Raw genomic sequence first — 19,947 nt, 5'->3', positions numbered from 1 at the left:
CTGCCAGCACACAGCCCAGCCGGCTAGAGCCCACAGCGATGCCACCCATCCACCCCGTAGCTGGGCAGCCAGGGAGACAGGTGACTTGGCCCTCCGAGCAAGAGACCACCGTGGCCTGGAGCCCTCCCTCCGCGGTGGCTCACGCCGTCACTGGGGTCTCTGGCTCCCGTCTGCATCCTCCCGCCCGCCCTGGGCACAGGTCTCCTGGCAAGGCCTTCCCGGACCAGCTCAAAAGGCGTCCTGCCCCAGAGACTGAGGCAGCTGGTGGTGGCTGGGCAGCCAAGGCGGAAAGGAGATTCCGACACTGCCAAAGCTCCTTGGGGACATGGGTGTGACCACAGGGAAGAAAAAGGAAAGTGCCGATGGAAGATGCCCACCATGTTTGGTTTCCACTCCTTGTCACAGGGCTGGTCTCCCCTGGGTCTGAAAGGATGCAGAAGAGCCGTCCAGCTGGCTGGTCTGGACTTGGCCGAAACTTTGACAGAAAATGGGTTTAGGAGACAAGGAAGGCCGTGGAGTCCTGACTCACCGGGTCCACACTTCATGTAATGATCGCACAGCTCCGGAAGCTCCCATGCCCCTAGGCCTTCCATCTCCACCCATAGGCAAGGGCGCTGGCTTGGTTACCCTGCTGTCTGCTCCATCCCAGGCGGGAGTGGGCTCCCCTAATTCCTCTGAAGAGATGCCGCCCCCAACAGGCAGCAGACAGGGGGCAGCCCTCAGCTGTCACCTAAGCTGCAGAGGCAGAGCAGCCATTTACCTGTTTGTCTCTAAGAGCTGACCTGAGATTTTCACACCCATCTGACAAATGGAGAAATGCAGGTGGAGAACTGTTCACTGACTTGCTCGGATTCACTTAGAAACCTGAGGTATGATCCCCTCCTGCTAAGAGCTCTGACCCTTTCTGAGCAGTGCGTGTCCATGACCTCAGGGATGAGAGATCTGCCAGTGGAGGGGTGAGGGAAGAAGGGGGTGTTCAGCCTGAGCATGTGCCAGCTGCCGCCCCTCTGCGGGTATGGGACCCGCTTCCTCCATACGTCCCAGGGCCCTGGTACTCAGAACCTGCACCAGGTCATCTCCAAGGCCCAGAGTTCCTCTCAAGGTCAGACAGTGCACCTCGCCCTGCCAGGCTCGAGGCCACAGGGAGCGGAGAGGGCCATCCCACCTGGAATTTCCTCATGTGAGGGTCCCTGGGCAGGAGGGTCCTCACAGTGTGGCTGGTTCCCAGGGGAGGTGTGGAGGACTCCAAGCCGACCGAGCTGACTGGACCACTCACGACCGATGAGAGACGTGAAGCCTCCGCATCGCTGCCTCTGCTCAGAGCACCACCCAGCGGCTGAGGCAGAAGGCAGGAAGTGGAGTGGGGAGGCACAGCCTCTCAGACTGCCGTGGACTGCTGAGGGCCACTCGGACCAGCCCCCCGCAGGGCTGCAGGCTCCCACAGCCCCTGTGAGCAGGGCGCCAAGGCCAGGGTGCAGTCAGCCTTGGAGCCCTGCCGGTCCCAGGCCATCCCGGGCAGGGGCGGGGCTTGACCCTCCCTGCCGCACCCCCAGGGGCTGGCCCCAGAACACAGCCTCTCTGTCCACTTCGGGAACAATACAGCTCCTCAGGGACCACCACTCCTGGACAAACAGCCCTGACCACACCCGGCTGTTTATCGCACAGGCTGCGGAAAGAAAAGCGCCACTGCTCCCCACACCTCCACCCGCGGCCTCCCCAGGCAGTGGGCCTGCCCCTGCCACAGGCGTGCAGATACTCAGCCCACCATGGAAACACACCCCAGGGGCCCGAGACGGCTGGACAACAGAGCCATGTGGCGCAGAATCTGGGGAAAGCCTGGTGTGGTGAGCTCTCTATTGAACACACAGAGAGAACACGCTCTGCTCTTCCACTCACTCCAGGGCCTCTCTGTCCCCTACTCCTTGGCCGTGGGCCCCACCTCGTCCCTTTCCCAGGTCCTGCTTGGCCACCAGTCATCGCGGGGGACGGGTGCCTCCATGCTGCCCGCTCCCGGGCCTCAGGTCCAGTCCTTGGAGAACCCTGCCCGGCTTGGCCAGCCTGTGGGCCTCCTGGCCTGGCGCGCCCCGGGCTCTCCTGGCGGCCAGTGTCTGCTCCAGCCCAGCCCCTCCTCACGGCTCCAGCTCCCGGGAGAGGCGGGACAGTTCCCGCTGGTTGTCGATGACCTTCAGCTGCTGGACGTAAGCCCAGGTGCTGGCGGGACTCCGGGTGCTCAGGGACTGCTCCGAGCCTAGGGGGCAGGGAGGGCGGTCAGCACTTTGTAGAGCCCACCTCTCCCCCTTCCAAGAGGCATATCGACCCTCCTACCTTGTGCCACCCAGCCTGCCACTTCCCACAGCCAATCTAGAAGACACCCCACCCCCTATCTGGGACAGAATAGCACAGTGGTCAACAGCACAGACTAACGAAAACGGGTCCCAAAATTATATGCAGCTTAATACCCCTTTTACTAAGTTCAAAAACAATGAAAACTAAAGAATATTTTGTTGTCGTAATATATATATGAGATATTTTAAAGATATATGTATATGTATATTTTATTATACGTACATACGATAAAGGTATTTTTAAAAAACAAGGAAATGGGTAACTCAAAATTCAGCACAGTGGTTTCCCTGGGTGGGGAGGGGCAAGGGGACAGGACAGGGGACCACCACTAGGGACATGGAAGTTATTGTCAGTGTGCTCAAGCTTGGCTTGGGTCCAGAAAGGCTCATCTTATGTTCAGAATAGATACATACATAAAGTAAGGTAATGATGACGGTGTGGTATGAACTGTGGATTACTACTAATCCCATTTCACATAAACTGAAGGCCAATTAAAAGAACACAGGTCTGGAGTAGGAGTACGTGGGTCCCAGCTCTGTCTAACTGCTTATCTAGCCAGCTCGACCTCACTGCGGCTTCCACCTGTTTCTTCAAGGCTCCAGCCCATTGTATACCTTTAAGTGGGGATAACACTCTACCTACTTCATAGAGCTGTTATGAACCATTATCAACATCATGCTTTGCAACCCCATGGACTGTAGCCCGCCCGGCTCCTCTGCCCATGCGATTCTCCAGGCAAGAATACTGCATCTCCCCAACCCAGGGATTGAACTCAGGTCTCCCTCATTGCAGGCACATTCTCTTCCATCTGAGCCACCGGGGAAGCCCTTTCATGTATGGATGTGCCTGTAAATGCCAGCCAGCCGTGGCCAGCTTGTCAACACCCACTCCTGCCCTCACTTACACGTGGAAACCCTGACCGCCTGGCTGTCCTCGTGCAGGTGGGAGACTCGGCTTCTGAGCGGTGACAGAGGCACTGGGGGGTGAGGGGGGAGTCAGTGAGAGGAGACCAAGTTGGTGCCTTGAAGGGGACATCACTCGGGGCGCCCCCCAGGGATCTGCCCTCTCACCGTTGCTGTGGCTTCGGCAGTGGTGCAGCATCCGCGCAGCTCTGGCCATCATTCTCTGGGGGCCAAGCAAGGACACGAGACTTGATATGAGGGACAGGGCCCTGACCTGGCCTGGGGGACAGCTGAAGTGCTCCAAGGCACCAGCGGCTGTAGGAGATGGGGCCGTGCCTGCTATGCCCCAGCTCACCCAAAGACCCAGCGGGAACCAGGCAATGGGAAGACAGAAGTTAGGGAGGGCTTAGAGAGGAGGAGGTCTGGTGGGGAAGGGATTCCGGTTGAAGGGCGAGGTAGCTGAGGCCATCACCCCAGCACTCCCTGGTGGAGACAGATCCTCTGAGGGCATGCAGTGGAGTAAGGCAGGGGCTATTTTAAAGGAAGTCTTCATATTTATATTATTGAGAGCAACTTTGGACCGTCTCCCATCCCCCGCCCCTTCCAAAGCTATCGTCACAGCCTCCAACCTGTTCCAGCCTCAGACACCCACTCCCCTTGGACTCACCATCTTCTCAAAGTTGATGAGATTCTCCACCAGTGTGTGATTTCCCTCATGGATGAAGGTCATGTCTGCAAAGAGATGGGCTTTGCTCACAGGTCCCCAAACTCCTTCCCCTCCCAGCAGCGAAGGAAAGGTGAGGGGCCAATAACAGGAAGGTGAGGGCCTGCCTCCCCCGACCATGCGGCCCTCTTCCTCCCTGCTAACCTCCTGGAGCAATTTCTTTGTATCTCTTAGGCCTCATGTCATCAGCCATCTAATGTCTGCATGTCTTAACTCTGCTATCTGGTGAGCTCCTAGTTCACCTTTGTGGCCCCAGGGCGCTGGCACAGTGGAATCACCCAGAGGGTCAGGTGGACACTCTGGGGCAGGGACAGATGGGATGGGAGCAGGGCGGCAGGGGCTGGTGCCCTTACCTTTGAGAAGAAGGGGCATGAAGGGGATGAGGGGAGGGGAGAGCTTGGTGAGGGCCAGACGGTACACTCGGTGGTTCCACGAGGGGTCCTGAGAGGGAAGAAGCCACAGTGAGAGAGGGAGGGTCCCGCACACCATGACTTACCACGCGCCACAGTGAAAGCAAACGCCCACCCGCCAAGGAGAGGCCGTGCGCCCACTCCTTGGAGCTCAGCCTCCTCGCCCCAGATCTCCCCAAGGCAGGCTGTGCGGCAGGCAGAGGGGCCTGGAGCTGTGATGCCAGGCTGCAGGACGTGGTCTCCTGGCCTCCAACTAGCCCCCAGGACACTCATGGACATTGTCACAGGGGTTCTGAGGAGTCATGAAAAACTCGTTTCTGTCCCTATTTCTCCCTCTCTCCTTCTCTCTCTAGTGGGTACACCCCTTTGAACATCGTCAGCCCCAGGAGAACTTTTTCCTCAGGAGCTCTTGGAGCCTTGCTAATGAAAGCAGCCTGCACGCGCTCTCTCCTGAAAACTATACACCTTTCGCTACCCCTGCTACAATTCCTGGGAGTGGAGGGCTCAGCTCCTCAACTCTTGCCTCAGTTTTTGGCCTAGGCTCCTTGAGTCTCCTGAGGGGCCTCTGACAGACCCCAGAACACCATGGGAGTTGGGTCAAGACCTGCTTCCTGAGTCCTGAGGCAGGTCAGCACCCCCCTGATGGTCCTCTGGCACCTCAGACCCCAGGGCCAGCAAATGCTGCAGCAAATGCCACACAGGCCCCTATACACCTGCTGAGGCACAGAATACATTACACAGACCCCCACAGTGCTAAGCACCGCATTTCTCAGCCAGCCCCCAGACTCACAGGCCAAAGGGAAGCAGCCCTGACCCAGGGTTGGAAACCTGAAAAGTGACCAAGGACAGACGGGTGCCGTGGGGAAGAAGCGGAGGGTTGGGCCGGGGTGGCGGGTGGCGGGGGGCACTCACCAGCAGCCTCTCAAGGGCCGAGTAGAGCTTCCGGACTTTGTGGGGCAGCCGCTGTGAAGGAGAGGCAGGCAGGGCTGTCACTGCTCTGGGGTGCGGGCCCCATCCCCAGCCAGGACCCCCAGGACAGGCAGGGGCCTGACTCAGGACAAGGGTGGGAGACCCTGACCTATCCGGCAGATGGCACTCACCTCCCAGGTATGGGCCAGGCGGCTGATGGCTGAGTTGCTGAGACCAAACATGACGGCAAAGAAGGAATTGAGATTCTTTTGCTCCTTGAGGCTGTGAACAGAAGACCCAGAGACCCTCAGGGGAAGCAGCCACGCGCAGAGCCCCACGCCTATACCACCCCCACGCCACAGCACAAGACCGGGCCAGACCAGTGCTGCACTTGTAGGGGCTGGGGCTGTATGTTGTCGGGAGGCAGGGGCTCCAGGGGACCTAGGCAGGCACGAGGGTGGGAGACTTGGCCATACACCGACCACAGGTCGGGGGGGTTAAGTAAAGGCACCGTGGGACTCTGCCACCCAGCCCGCCCAGCCCACAGGCACTCACTGGGCTGCCAGTTTGATGAACTTCCTGAGCAGCTGGGCCCGTAGGCCGGGAACGGAGCAGAGACACAGCTCCGTGGCCACCCAGTACTGCAGCTCGTTGAAGCGGCGCATGAAGCGCTCCAGGTTGGCGGTGGTGACGTCCCGCAGGTGCTGGGGGCCCAGCACATAGTGGATCAGCTCCACCTGGGCAGGGTGGGCAGCACTGCAAAGTCAGCACACAGGGCAGGGCGTCCAGCACACGAGGTCGGCACGCGGGGCGGGGCGTCCAGCACACGAGGCCGGCACGTGGGGCAGGGGGTCCTGGCGTCCCCATCGCCGCTCCCCTCCCCTCCTCTCCGATCGCCCCAGCACCTGGTGGATGCTGTTGAAGAGGTTCCAATCGTGGTCTGTGAGCTGGCCTGCCAGGTCCTTGGTGCTCACCAGGTCCAGCCCCTCGGCAGAGCCCACAGTGGGCCCCAGCTGCTCGGGGTGTGGGGTCTGCAGGTGGAAGAGAGTTCAGAGGGTTGCCTGGGGAGTCCAGGGGGCATGGTGGGGGGAGAGAATCTGGGGCCAAAAGTCTGTGCCCAGGGCTAGAGGAACGTCAGGAGGGCAGGGGTGCTGCAGGGAGTGGAGGGGCTCCCCAAGGAGGCATGCCCTGACAGCTGCCCAGTGCTGGGGCCCCTCTCCCACTTGAGAGCTCCCAACAGTTCTCCCCTTGGGACTTCCTCTATTGGCTGAGGCCCACTCCTCTCTCTTCCTCCTTAGGAGCAGCCAGAGCCAGGTCCTGCTCTCCTTTCCATGTGGCCCTCTCCTAGCACCCACCCGTACCACTCCCAAAACAGCCCTTCCCGGGTCCCTGGCACCCTGCCTGGCCCTACCAGCTCATGCACTTCCTGTGGGTTGACAACAAAGAGCCGCTCGTTAAGCCCCAGGGATGTGGCCACACCACGGGCATCTGGCTGCAGGCCAATGGCATCTGCAAAGAGAGCAGAGGCTGTGCTGGGTGGGGACAGAGAGGGAGGCCTGGGAGCAACCGGAGGCGGGGTGGAGGCTGGAAGAGATCTCCCAATAGCGGCACTGGAGTCCTAGGCAGGTGTTCTAAATGCACAGGTGCGCATGCCCATACACGCACAGGGGCAGCACTGCCTGCAGACAATGAGAGAGGAGTCTTAGTGAGACAGGCTGACACTGGGCAGCGCTGGAGCCTCCCTGAGCCCCAGCTTCCTCCTTTGTCAAAAGCAGACACCAAGACTTCCCGTGACTACTCATAAGTCAAATGAAGTCATTGATATAAGTAGTGGCTATAAGGATATGATACATATACAAGCCCTTTGAAAATTGGGAAATGCCTTAGAGAAATCTTCATGTGGATTTTCATCAGCTCTTGTGGACTGGGACTGTGTTTTCAGTCATGTTTGACTCCTCAGTCCCTAGACCAGTAGCCTCCAAAGTACGGTACACAGGACCATTCCATGCGTCCAGGAAAAAAAATATTAGCACTTATATTGATTTTTCTTACCTGTTTTGCATTTGCTTGTGTATTGCTCTATGATCACGTAGCAGTAGTGTAGGAACGTATGTATGTGACTTGCAAGGAAATATACACAAATAAGGGAGTTTGTAATAAAATACTGATTACTGACATCAGTTCAGTTCAGTTCAGTTCAGTCGCTCAGTCGTGTCCGACTCTCCGCGACCCCATGAATCACAGCACGCCAGGCCTCCCTGTCCATCACCAACTCCCGGAGTACACTCAAACTCATGTCCACAGAGTCGGTGATGCCATCCAGCCATCTCATTCTCCGTCGTCCCCTTCTCCTCCCGCCCCCAACCTTTCCCAGCATCAGAGTCTTTTCCAGTGAGTCAACTCGTCTCATGAGGTGGCCAAAGTATTGAAGTTTCAGCTTTAGCATCAGTCCCTCCAATGAACATCCAGGATTGATCTCCTTTAGAATGGACTGGTTGGATCTCCTTGCAGTATAGGTGTCCATAAAAACAACCAGTGCTCTAAACAGAGCACGGCATGTAGGGTCTCAATTAACACTGGCTTTGGACAACTGCAACATGCCAAGTGGCCACCAGAGGGCAGTGCTTCCCAAAGGAGCACACAGGCACCTGTCCTCATCATCTCTCCTTCCTGAAGGAAGGAAACTGCTGGTCTCCCGGCCACTCCTTGCCATTATTCTCTGGATGACCAGCTGCTTACCCTGGGTTTCAGCTGTCATACCCATGCTGTGTCTTTCATGGATAACAGTGGTTTTTAATGTCCCAAATTGTCTCAAGGCAGGTCTTAATAATCCTCCTGCTGCCATACTCTGAGCACCAACTTTATGCCGGGTCCCATGCTCAGAGCTTCAAACATAGTAGCTCATTTGAGAGCCACAGCAGTCCTAGGTGATAGGTAGTCACAGTGTCCTTCAACAGACAAGGAAATGGAAGCTCACAGAGGTCAAACAAATCGGGCAGGGTCATATAGTCAGTAAGCAATGGGTCTGGGACTGCAACTCGGGTCAGGGAGTCCACAGTCTAGGCTCTTAACCATAAAGCTGCTCATCTTATCTGCCACGGTACCTCTGCCTCCTAACATGCTGCTGGCCCATAGATGACCCTCAAAGATGTTGATGGACTAAATGAGCAACTACGTAAATTCAAAGTCTGTCTACGCACTCAAGGGGTGAGCCTGGGAAAGATCACTGAATGGATTTGAGCTTCAGTTTCCTTTTCTGAAAATAGGATAAAAGTACCTATCTCATAAGATTGCTATTAGGATTAAATAAATACGTAAGCATGATAATAATGCCGGGCATCCCTGGTGGCTCAGTGGTAAAGAATCCACCTGCCAAGCAGGAGACGCAGGTTCGATCCCTGGGTCTGTGCCCATCACCTGCAGCAGGAAATAGCAACCCATTCCAGTATTCTTGCCTGGGAAATCCCACAGACAGAGGAGCCTGGTGGGCTACAGTCCATGGGGTCACAAAGAGTCGTACATGACTTAGCAACTAACCAACAAATGATAATAATGAAATAGTAGCTAATATCTGTGAATAGCTGTCAAACATCATCCTAAACACTTATAGATTAGCTCATTTAACCCTCACAAACAGGCACTCTTTTCATCCCCATTTTATAGATGATGAAATGGAACACAGAGAGATTAAGCATCCTGCTGGGGGACAGAGAGAAGGGAGCCAGAGGGCTGGGCTCAAATGCTATCAGCAGGCTTCAGAGTTCATGCTTTTCAGCATGACATGCAAAGCACGTTGAAGAGATGTAATAAGCCTCCCATAAATGCTAACTACCATTAACATTGACAAAGATGGAGATGATATTAATTCAGGGGGTGGGCATAGCTCTGAGGGGCCCCCCTCCCTTGGGACCACACTACCCAGAGACACAACTCACCACCTGCCGAGTTGACCTTCACCAGCACCTGCCCCTTAGTCCAGCTGTCCTCCTGGGCCAACGCTGCCATCACCTCTCTCACGGAGGCCGTCACAGGCAGCTGCAGGGTTAGCACGGAGTGGTCTGGCCGGCAGATGTCATAGGGGACTGCAGAGGAAGATGGGGCTGAACTGTGGGAGGGAGCCGCCTGGCCTCCCCGCCCCAGCAGGGAGAAGGCAGTGGCTGCAGCAAGGGAGGGTCCCAAGGAGGGGGCAATGGCACTAAGGAGAAGCCTGGGCAGGCAGGCGGGAGGCCCTGAGGTGAGCAGCGGGGAAGCCTGAACCAGAGACCCCCCAGGAGCACAAAGTGCCATCCTGGGCCAGGCACCCCGAAGTCAAGGGTGGTGAGAGCAGGGTTCAGGCTCTACCCTGGGCTGACTCAGATCACCAACCTTTGTCCCCAACTCTGATGGCACAGTTGCTGCTGGGGAGAGGCTCGTCCTGGCTGGGGAGCCAAACAGGTACATTCCGGGCCTGAGAAGGAAAGGAAGTAAGGACCAGAGGACACAGGAGAGCATGCGGGAATGGGGAGGGGCCTGTCACCCGGAGCATGGGTCCCGCACATCTCACACACCACCTAAGGGATCTGCTTGTCCCGCAACCCCGGGACAGGTAAGGCACTGGGAACCTGGGGACTGAGGCTCCCGGGGGAGACAGAGCAGAGCTCAGAATGAGTCTGTGCCCCTCTGTATGTATTTTAGCCCCTCTGCCAAGTGGGTCCAGAGCCTCTCTAATAGGAACATAAGGCAGCTGTTGATCCTGGTCTTTTCCTCCTTCAGCTACCATTTGCTATTTTCTACATGCTTATTTTAAGTATCTAAATATGCAGAAAAGCCCTTTGACAAAATATTACTATCCCCATTTTACAGATAAAATCATTGAGGGCTCAGAGAGGTTAAGTAACATTCCCAAAGCAGCACAGCTGCGAAGTGGCCCAGCGGAAATCCTAAACATGCCCCCCACTCCCCCGTGCTCTTGTCCACCAACACTCAACTGTGCCAGCTGCCCCATAACCCTTCCTCCAAGGCCCCACCACAGTGGGCTCTTGGGGGGCCCCCACTGCCCAAAGGCTTCCCTCACACAGCTCCTCTGCCCACCGACTGCTCTTTCCAGATTTTGTACTATTTTCCTCCTCCCAACTCTGAAGGTGGCTGATGAGGTTTAGACCTTAGTCCATGGTTCTTCCCTGGATTTCCAAATCTCTGCACTCCCCTCAGAGCTCCTCCTAGCATCATGTACCAATGCCCCCCTTCTCCCTGCCCACAGCATATGGAAGACTGTTAAAATCATACCACTGGGCACTGAATTCTCTTGCAGACCTTGGTCTCAAATGCCTCCAGGATCTTCCATATCTGCTCCATCACCCCAAACTCGACACACTCCTCAGATCCCCTCATCCCTCCCGCCTCCCAGGCTACTCTTCGGCCCATTCCCCTGGGTTCAAGGCTCCTGCTCCCCCTGCTCCCCTCCCCCAATTCCCCAGAGTATCGCCTAGTTCCGGGGTCTCTGTGTCCCCCTTCTGCAGCCCAAGCCATCCCCAGATCCGCCAGCCTGTATCGCCTCACACCTTATCTGCTACAACAGTGCAACTATTCTCCGCCAGCCTTGCCTCTAGGGTGCTTCCCTCCCTCCCACTCCCATCTGCCTGACCAGAGCCAGATTAAGCTTCTATCACGCGTCCAGGCCACCATTGTCTGCTGGATAAAGCTCAGGCTCCCCAGCTGACCTATTCAATATACAAATCCCATCTTGTCAATCCTGGGCTCAAACACCTCCAATGGCCCGCAGTGCTCAAAGGACAAAGGCCAGGCCCCTTTCCATGGCCCACAGGGCCCCACCTGCTCTGGCCCCTCCGGGGCTCCATCAGGAGGTGGGCTTCCTTCCCCACACCTGCCTGCAGCCTCTTCCTCCACCCTCACTCCCTGCATCTCTCAGTTCCAGCAGTCACTTCTCCCCGACCCCGACCCTTTCCTTTTCAGCCCTTTCCTTCCTGCCTCCAGAGACCCCATCTTTGTCCTTATTCAGCAGGAGGTTGCTCTGCAGCTGTCCCCCACTTCCCTGTGGGTGGCTCTCCCAACCCCCTACCGCACCCCTGGCACCTAAGGCATGCTGCCTGCTCTTCACTGAGCACCAGCAGCAAAACATCAAGGCTCCTCAGGGATGGAGCCAGCATTCTAGTGGGCCACGAGAGACACCAGCAAACAATTAGCAAGGAGACAACTAAACAAAGAAAACAATTCCACTGGGACAAGGCTTTGAGGAAAACCACTGAGGACACCTGGACGGGAGCCCGTCGGGGAGGGGCTCTCACAGGGAGATGGGAGGGGCCGGCAGGTGGGGGCAGGAGATGGAGGAGGGAGGGAGCTTCACCTTCAGCAGAAAAGGAGTCAGAGGGGGAAGGGGGCGGGATGAGGTGGGAGAGGCAGCTGGGCCCAGCAGGCCCAGATACGGCATTTGGGTTTGATTCTCACTGTGAGTCTCCACAGGCGGCCCCAACCTACCTTCCCAGCCCTCCCCACCCCATTCTTCAAATCTCACTCCAGTCAGGACTCCTCCTCCCAGTTTCCTCTCCCAGCCCACTGCTGAGGATGGCACTGGCCCCCAGGACCCCTGGGGTTTCAGAGATGCCTCCAGGCAGCACCCCTCACCTGCCAGGCGGGAACTGCTAACTGGCTCGAGCTGTGAGCATGAGTGGGCTTCCCAGGTGGTGCTAGTGGTAAAGAACCCGCCTGCCAATGCAGGAGACATAAGAGATGTGGGTTCGATCCCTGGGTCAGAGAAGATCTCCAGGAAGATCCCCTGTAGGAGGGCATAGCAACCCACTCCAGTATTCTTGCCTGGTGAATCCCATGGACACAGAAGCCTGATGGGCTACAGTCCATGGAGTCACAAAAGTTGGATACAACTGAAGCAACTTAGCTCGCATGTGAGCATGACCAGATGGAATAAAACCCCTTGTAGGGGTTGGGGGGAGTGACCTTAGACCTCTGTCTCCTGCAAGGCCCAGCCCCAGTGTCACACACAGCCCGAGCTCCATGATCACCTATCCCAGACCAAGGATGTGCCTGTGTTTGGGGGGGATCTTCCCATGTAGAGGGGCCTGGAGGTCCTTGGAGGAGGGGGAAAGCAGGGGCCCGGCAGAGGCGTGAGGAGCCCACTCAGGTCGGATACCTTCATCTGAGGAGATGCGTTCCCACAGCCGTTCTCCAACCTGTAGAGCAAGTGAGAGGGGGGTGAGATTGGGGGCAGGATCCCCAAGTAGGCAGGACGATGCAGGCTCAAGAGCAGAAGGGTACCAGGCTCTGGATTCCCTCCACTGTCACCAGAGGCTCAGAGGTTGGCAGACTTGGAAAGGATGACCCAGAACGGGCATGACTTGAAATCCAGCCCCTGGATCCTACGATTTCCCCAGGCCAGCAGGGGAGGGAAGGAGCTCAAGGGAGAAAGGGACTCGGTGTGGTGTCAGGTCAGGAGGCCACATGTGAGCTCTCTCTGTAGCCCAGCTGCCCCCACGGGAGGCCTGGGAGGGCGGGAAGGTCTGGGAGCACGAGGTAAAGGCTGGGGAATTGGGTGAAGCAGGAGGGAGCTGGCACCAAGGGCGCTCAGCAATAAATAGGAGCCAGTGAGCAGAGCAGGTGTGCGGGGCAGTGGGAGGGGCAGTGGGAGGATGACACACGAATGACTGTGGGCTGCCTGAGCATGGACGGACGCGTGACGGGAGGGTGCGCAGCAAGGGACTGGTGAGAACACTCACCGAGATGAGCAGGACTAGACAAGTGAGCACAGGGTTTTACAGAAGCAGCAGAAGCCCAGGGGGTGGGGCTAGGGGTGGGGCTAGGGGTGGGGGTGGGGTAACGGGCTCAGGGCGGCACAGCTGCAGGGGTGCAGGCTGGATTTAAGCCACGTGTTTGCCTCTCAAGGCAGTGCTCCCAGCTCCTGCCACACAGCCTGTCCCGCCCGCCCGTGACAAGCTCACTTGAGCCAAAGCATCACCTGTGGTGTCGCCGCCTCTCTGGCCACTGCTCCCGCAGCAGGTTGCTAAGCCGGGCGTCCCTGCTCACCAGGTCCGACAGTTTCTGGGGGAAGCCAAGATTCACTGAGATCCCCATGTCCACCCCGGGCAACCCGGCCCAGCCCCTCCTGGCTCCCAGGTACCTTGAGGAAGCTGGTGGCCACAGGGTCGGTGCGGAGCGTAGGGCCGTACAGGGTCACCCACTGACTGACCAGCCGCAGGATCTGCTGCCTCTTGTTGCAGACGTAGGAGCTGCGCTCCTGCTCGCTGCCCCCCGCAGGCTCCGCGTGGAAGGTGGGTCCCAGTCAAGGGAACCACAGTGTCCATCCAATAGGACCACCCACCACCCTCAGGAACAGGCCCAGGAAGGGCAGGACACCCGGAGCCCATGAATGGGCTGGGCCTGGAGGGTTCAGCACAGCCATGCTTCGGGGGATCCCTCCTCCCGGCTCCACACACCATCCTCACCCCCAGGGCTGGAAGGATATTGGTGCAGGAGGGCAGCACAGAGCTGGGCAGTGGGCATGAAGACACTGTGGGTCAGGAGGAAGTCACTGAGGAATGTCTCTGTAAGGCAGGGGCAGGGGACAGGTGAGGGACTCAGCAGTCGAGTCTCCTGAGCTCAAGAACATGCACAACCAGGGCATCCCTTTTACCAACCCCGCCACGGGCCAGGGAGCAGCGACAGCCGGTCCCTGTCACAGCACTTCCTGCACAAGCCAAGAACACAGGAACGAACACTTGCGGCCAGCTGATCAAAGAGACCAATCGAGCACCCGATGAGGTCAGATGCGGGGTGCCTGGCCCTCTCCCAGGTGGTGCTGACCACCCTCTGAGTCAGAAGGCAGGCAGGGTGTCTCCCGCCCCTACCTGTTGGGTCATGAGCACTGGAGTCAGGCCGCATGGCCTCCAACAGAAGTTCTAGGATCTTCTCTGGGGTGCCAGACATCACCGTGTACCTGGCAGAAACAGCCGGTCCATAGCACTCGAGCCCCGACTCCCCCTCCCGCAGCTGGGGCAGACATCAAGAATCAATCATATCACTCACCCCTATTTGCCAGCCCTCTCCCCACCCAGTGTGGTGGACGGGGACTAACTCGGGGGATGCATCTTAATCCCTGGAAGCCTCTCCACCCGCAGCGGGCAGGTGTATGACACAGAGAAGGGAGTAAAGCCCGGGAAACAGGCAAGAAGGTGGGCAAGAGAGCTGGTATGGAGAGGTAGCGTGGCGGGTGTGTTACCGATTCCTGCCTGGGGTTGGGGGACGAGAAGGGCCAGTGCCCTGAGAGGTTCTCTCCAGCACTAACACCACTTTGCCATGTTCTTCCAGCCTCATGGTCTTTGCTTCCACATCCTGGAGAACAAGCCACACCCAGTGCTCAATACACACCATTCTAGGGCCTCTCCCTCTGCCTCCCCCATTCCAAACTCGGAGCCCCACAAGGCTTCCACAAGGACCCGCAACCCTTCTCCCCCCCAGTCAACGCCCACGAACTTAGATTTGTCCCTCACTGCTGCCTATCACCCCGCCTGAGCCCCTCCTCCACCCCATCCCTCCCAGTGCTCCTTCTCTGGATCCCACTCCCCATTATGCTGCCTCCCCCTGCACCCTGGACCCCCACCCCTCTGTAACCTCACCCCTGGTCTCCCACCGGAGCCAGGGCTCCCAGGGCTCACTGAACCTCCTCACACACCCAGAGTTGGGCTCCCTCCTCCAGCCATCATCCCTAAGGTTTCCACCTCCAACCTCTCCCTACCACTTAAAGTCTCCATCTGGTCCCTACTCCTTGCCCCACACCACTTCTCCAGACACATGTCCCTGCCCTCCCCACCCCCAGCAGCGGCACCTTGATGATACGGTTGAAGTCCTGCTTGTCCACGCGAAGAAAATGACAGTTGTCCTCTCCCAGAATGATGGTGGCTGCCCGGGGTGCATCGTTCACCAGAGCCAGCTGTCCAAAGTCGTCTCCCTCGTGCAGGGTGGTCACTAGGCCCTGCAGCCAGGCCCGAGTTACAGCCCAGCCCCCCAGACCTCACCGGGACAGACCCAGAGCCACCAAAGCAGGAGGAAACCTGAGAGACTGGAAGCCTTGGGTCCATGAAAGGCACTGCCCACAAGGACAAGGAGCAGAGACCAGCTCCGCCCCAGGGGCTGGGCATGGGGGGAAGACTCACCTTGCCATGGGTCACCACGTTGACCGATCCCTTCCAGATAATGTACCACGAGGTGCCCTTGTCCCCCTGGCTGAACACTGAGAGAAGCAGCGCAAATTAGACATGCCCCCGGCACCCATTGCTTCTTCCCTGTGGCCCCTGCCCACGTCCAGGCAGGACTTACACACAGTTCCTGCCTTGCTGTGCGGTTCAAAGAGCAGGACTGCAGCCAGTTCCCGCTTCACCTGTAGGCAGGGGGACGAGAGTCAGAGAGGCGAGTCCAGGGACGAGGGGGTGAGGAGGTTAGGTTCAAAGCCACGCATGCTCGGGGGACAGAGCTGTGATGAGGTCAGGTGACCTGGGATTCAGCAGGAGACAAAGCAGGGGAAGAAATGGGCAAAGAGAGCCAGAAGGACCTTCAGACAAGGATGCCATGCCAGGGACAAGACATCAGACTGAAGTATCCAGGCCACAGGTGGAAGGGGAGGGGCGTGTCTTCTGGCCTGGCAGGGGCACAGGGAGGGAGGTTTGGGGGAGGGCAGGGTGGGGCGGGGCCAGGGGCTGACCGAGTTGGAGAGGTGGGCCACGGCCTTGACGTGCAGCAGCTCCTCAAAGATGAGGTCCAGCTCCTCGTCTGTACGCTGACCAGGGCTGCAGGCACAGGAGGCCAAGAAGAAGTGATGAACAAGCCAGGTGTGGGGAGCCACAGCGCCCACTCAGCCGGGCCGGCCGGGGCCCCAGCGCTGGCTGTTTCTCCATAACGGGCCAGCCTTTGATGGGAGCACACCATGTGCCAGACACTGGGCCAAGCACTTTACATATGACTTCATTCCACCCTCACAACAACCCCATGATGTGGGCTATCGTTATCCTTTGACAAAGAGGAAGCTGGCCAGCAGAGACCCAAGGACACAGAGCTAGTAGCCAGTGGAACTGGAATTTGAACCCAGACCTGGCACGATTATCTTGGCCACGGATGCTGCTCAGAGGGGGCAGGGTCACTGGAGGCCACAGGCCCCACAGCCTCAGTTACAGAGGAAGGACCAGGTTCAGAGTGGGCAGGAGGGTTCGAGATCACACAGCATGTCTGTGGCAGGTGCAGACCAGAGCTCAGGCCTCGGGTCCAGCCAGAGTCCTATCCCTCCACAAGAAGTCGGGGCTCACTCCCCCTCAGAGGGGAAACTACAGAATCTGAGAGCGGGGTTTTGCCCACTTACGGCTTTCGAAGCGCCACCGTGAGCAGGGCATCAGGTCCCCGCTGGGACAACAGGGCCAGAGCCTCCACCAGCTCCTCCTCCAGCTCATGGATGCCCACGGGCTCTGGCTCCGGCCCAGGGAAACGGTAGAATTGGGTGTCTCGGTCCTGGAAGGCCCAGTCGTGTTTCACTGCGGGGCAGAGGCCCAGGCGAGGGGGAGAAGAGGAAACTGAGGCCACGTAGGTATGAGGCTTCCACTGAGATGCCCAGCACAGGCCTGCTCCCCAGGACTGCCTGGCACTGGGTGCCCACCCACCCGGGGCTGAGGCTCACCATGGCAGAGGGCGCCTTCATCCAGGAGCACCTGGCAGATACCCACGGCTTGGCTCCGGGAGTGGACGCCCAGCCCCAGGGCCAGGATCCCATCCACCAGCTCCCGGCCAGAGCAGCACTGCCTGGGAGGAGAAGGGGACAGGGCAGGGAAAGGAGATCAGATGGCAGGAGGGAGAGAGGGGAGGAAGGAACTCCATCCGAATGGCACCTTCCAGAGCTGGCAGCAAGGCTGGGTCCAGAGCCTGGACAGAGTGAGGAGAGAAACCTGCTGGGGGTGGTGGGGAGCCGGGCGAGGAGGCAGCCAGGGCCGCTGCTCACCGGTGCAGCCGGAGGTGGTACTTTCTGTCTCGGATGAGGCTGGGGCAGTTGGCCAGGAGGTGTCGATGCAGCTGCTTTCCAGCCCTGAGCACCCGCTCCGTGGAGGCCTGGAGGAGGGAGGCGCAGCTAGCTGGCTCAAGCCCTGAGTCCAGGTGTGCGGGCCCCCTCCCAGCCCTGCCCCTCAGGACCCCTACCTGCTCCAGGCTCACGCTGAAATCCAGGGACTCCTCACTGCTGGTGAGTGGCGTCTGAGGGCAGTGGGGAGTCTGAGCGTTAGTGCCAGGCCTTGAAACCCAGCTCTCGGGCCCCTCCACCACGACTCCCAGCCCCGGCCCAGTTCTTGACTCCAGGCATTCATTTAGCTAACGGTTCAACAAATACTCACTGGGTAACCCCCCATATGCCAGCCACCCGCCTCATCGCCACCCTGCAGCCCTATTACTAGAACCGTGTCTTCCTTCATGACTCCATCAGCGCATCCCCCGGGATAAGGTCCAGGCTCTGCTTCCTCAGGGCCCAGTGTGCCCAGGCATCCAGGTAATTCAGGGTGTAGGGGAGGGGCACAGTGGACCTGGGGGAGCACGCGGACATGAGATAAGAAGGCCAGGAAGTAAGCAGCTCAAGAGGTCCGGAGACCCATGGCCTGATGCTGAGCCAGGGTCGGTACCCAGTCACAGGACTACAGACAAACCTCCTGCCTTCTGTGGGCCTCGGTGCAGCCTGGTAGTTAAAGACACAAGCCCTGGAGCCAACTCCTGGATTCCAGTCCCTGCTCTTATGCAACTCTGAATATATGATTTAATCTCTCCCTGCCTATAAATCTATAAAACATTCATAATAACAACTCAAGCTTTGGAAGGGACTCTGCGAGTGACTAGAGATCAAATGTGTAAAGCACTGACTGGCATGTTGTGTGTACACGTTAGCTGTCATTACTCATCCGTGAGGCACAGGGCGGGCTGCCTGCTGGAAGGCCCTTTATTCTCCGAGATGCTGCTGCTAGTCCCTAACCCTGCAAACGTGAGTCAGGTGTGGCAACACATGGGATGGCTCCGGAAACGGGGTTTATGTAGAATCACTGGTGAAAGAGGTTTCCCTGCCCTTGGCATCCATCGGGCCATCCAGGACTCGCAGGCCTGTTCGCCCTGGGATGTTGGCCATAAAAGCCTCTCATGCTCCTCTCCTCCTACCAACCGAGAACTGGAATTTGTGAACACCCCTGAGCAGGATGCCCTACCCTCTAGGAGCCCTCCCAAAGGCAGGCACTGGACAGTTCATACAGCATGTCTTTCTTGTGATTTCATCTGACTTCATAGAGAATAGGATCAGACAGGAAGTAGGCAGAGCAGGCAAGGTCAGTCCTCCTTGACTTATCAAGAAACAAAACTCTAGAGGTGATGTGCCCTGGTAAATCAGACACAGAGCCAGACAGCCAGGGGTAAACTCAAGCTCCTACCAGAAGTGTTCACATTCTTGGTCTCACCCCACCCAGTACACCTGCCTGTTTCCTCTCCCTCCCCTTCCTTCTCTCTGATGCCTCCCTATCAGCACTCAGGGCCTGAAGAGGACCTGGCCTGGGGCCAGAGCCCTCTCCCCTGGTCCCTGCATCTTCCCACTGTGTGCCGGGCAGAAGCCTGAGGTCCGACATGCATAGGCGCCTGGCCCAACGCCGAGCGGAAGTTGCTAGGTGTCTCAAAAGTATCCTTACCCTAGTCTTGGGGCTCATCCTTGTGCCAGACATGGCCCTGGAGACTCAGCGATAGGACAGGAAAAGAGAAGGAGGAGTCGAGGAGGGAGCAAGGGCAGGAATGCTGCCCGGCCAGCCTCCTGTGTTGGAACAAACAGTGCCAAGTGCTAATGACTTGTTGTTGTTCGTGTCAGAGTACCCAGGTGGCCCCAGTCCCCCCAACGCCCCTCGGTGCCCAGGACCCAGGCTCCTGCACACACTCCCTTCCTGGTATTATTCTGACCCTGGAGGGCACATCAGGAGGGGAGGTGCCCATTAATGTGGCCAGGCTGGTCAACACTCAGATCTCAGATCCGCGGGCCTCGCTTCAACCATTTCCTGTCCTGCCCCAGGGGATGTGCAGGAGGCTCAGAGCTGGAACGCTGGCCCATCAGAGCTGAGGAAGAGACCTGAAGGCATCCCTCTTATTTTCCCAAGGAAAGCAGCAGGAGCCCAGAGAAATGAAGTAACTTGCCCAGAGTCACACAACTGCTTAGAAATGTAAGATCCTACTGAATAATTGTTATCAACACTGATCCAGAAGTAGATGTTTGTCTCCTATTTCCTGGCTAGGAAAAAGGAGGCACAGAGGTTATGTAACCTGCCCTTTTCAAGCTGGTAAATAGGGGCACCAGAATTCACCCTGTGCCCATCTGATTCCAAAGCCCATGATCTTAGCCACTAAGCCCTATCATCTACCATGGCACCTCCATGGTTCTGGGCCTCCCCCACTGTGTGCCATGGACGCAGAGGTGGTAAATTCTGTCTTCAGAAATGTTCCACGGGCAGGAAGTTTGAAAAATCCTGGGTTAGACGAAGTTCCATGTGTGTCATCACAGTCCCTCCGAACCCCTGCCATGTTCCTGTGTATGGGGACCTCCTGGGATCAAGGTGGGGGTGCTATTCAGGGGCTGCGGTCAGGTGTGTGGGCTCTGGAGTCAGGT

At 58.0% G+C, this 19,947-nt stretch overlaps 1 protein-coding gene across 5 annotated transcripts in view; it reads right to left on the bottom strand.

The window, feature by feature from the left end:
- Nucleotides 1-1,840: 1,840 nt before the first annotated feature.
- The window catches only part of RAPGEF3 (Rap guanine nucleotide exchange factor 3), a 29,473-nt gene continuing 11,366 nt past the window's right edge, over nt 1,841-19,947 (bottom strand). For 3 of the 5 annotated variants that reach the window (XM_088836952.1, XM_055395110.2, XM_055395108.2), the window contains 26 exons: nt 17,472-17,525; nt 17,278-17,384; nt 16,960-17,081; nt 16,648-16,855; nt 15,997-16,081; nt 15,615-15,675; nt 15,452-15,528; nt 15,124-15,270; nt 14,518-14,630; nt 14,147-14,235; nt 13,765-13,843; nt 13,420-13,570; nt 13,258-13,340; nt 12,436-12,475; nt 9,657-9,738; nt 9,227-9,373; nt 6,703-6,800; nt 6,197-6,322; nt 5,847-6,028; nt 5,483-5,573; nt 5,295-5,345; nt 4,326-4,413; nt 3,916-3,980; nt 3,417-3,471; nt 3,251-3,322; nt 1,841-2,248 (listed from right to left, as the gene is read on the bottom strand). In XM_088836952.1, the coding sequence (XP_088693078.1) occupies nt 2,130-2,248; nt 3,251-3,322; nt 3,417-3,471; nt 3,916-3,980; nt 4,326-4,413; nt 5,295-5,345; nt 5,483-5,573; nt 5,847-6,028; nt 6,197-6,322; nt 6,703-6,800; nt 9,227-9,373; nt 9,657-9,738; nt 12,436-12,475; nt 13,258-13,340; nt 13,420-13,570; nt 13,765-13,843; nt 14,147-14,235; nt 14,518-14,630; nt 15,124-15,270; nt 15,452-15,528; nt 15,615-15,675; nt 15,997-16,081; nt 16,648-16,855; nt 16,960-17,081; nt 17,278-17,384; nt 17,472-17,525 (2,592 nt within the window). In that variant the 3' untranslated portion in view covers nt 1,841-2,129. Of the gene's footprint in view, nt 2,249-3,250; nt 3,323-3,416; nt 3,472-3,915; nt 3,981-4,325; nt 4,414-5,294; nt 5,346-5,482; nt 5,574-5,846; nt 6,048-6,196; nt 6,323-6,702; nt 6,801-9,226; nt 9,374-9,656; nt 9,739-12,435; nt 12,476-13,257; nt 13,341-13,419; nt 13,571-13,764; nt 13,844-14,146; nt 14,236-14,517; nt 14,631-15,123; nt 15,271-15,451; nt 15,529-15,614; nt 15,676-15,996; nt 16,082-16,647; nt 16,856-16,959; nt 17,082-17,277; nt 17,385-17,471; nt 17,526-19,947 lie in introns of those variants that run through there. The other 2 variants (XM_055395109.2, XR_008681793.2) reach the window with 2 other exon arrangements.

The sequence above is a fragment of the Moschus berezovskii genome, chromosome 6 (assembly GCF_049115385.1).
Source record: "Moschus berezovskii isolate FMDL1 chromosome 6, NW_MosBer_1.0, whole genome shotgun sequence".
NCBI lineage: Eukaryota > Metazoa > Chordata > Mammalia > Artiodactyla > Moschidae > Moschus > Moschus berezovskii.
The sequence above is the reverse complement of the archived record's forward strand: the minus strand, read 5'-3'. Positions and strand labels throughout refer to the sequence as shown.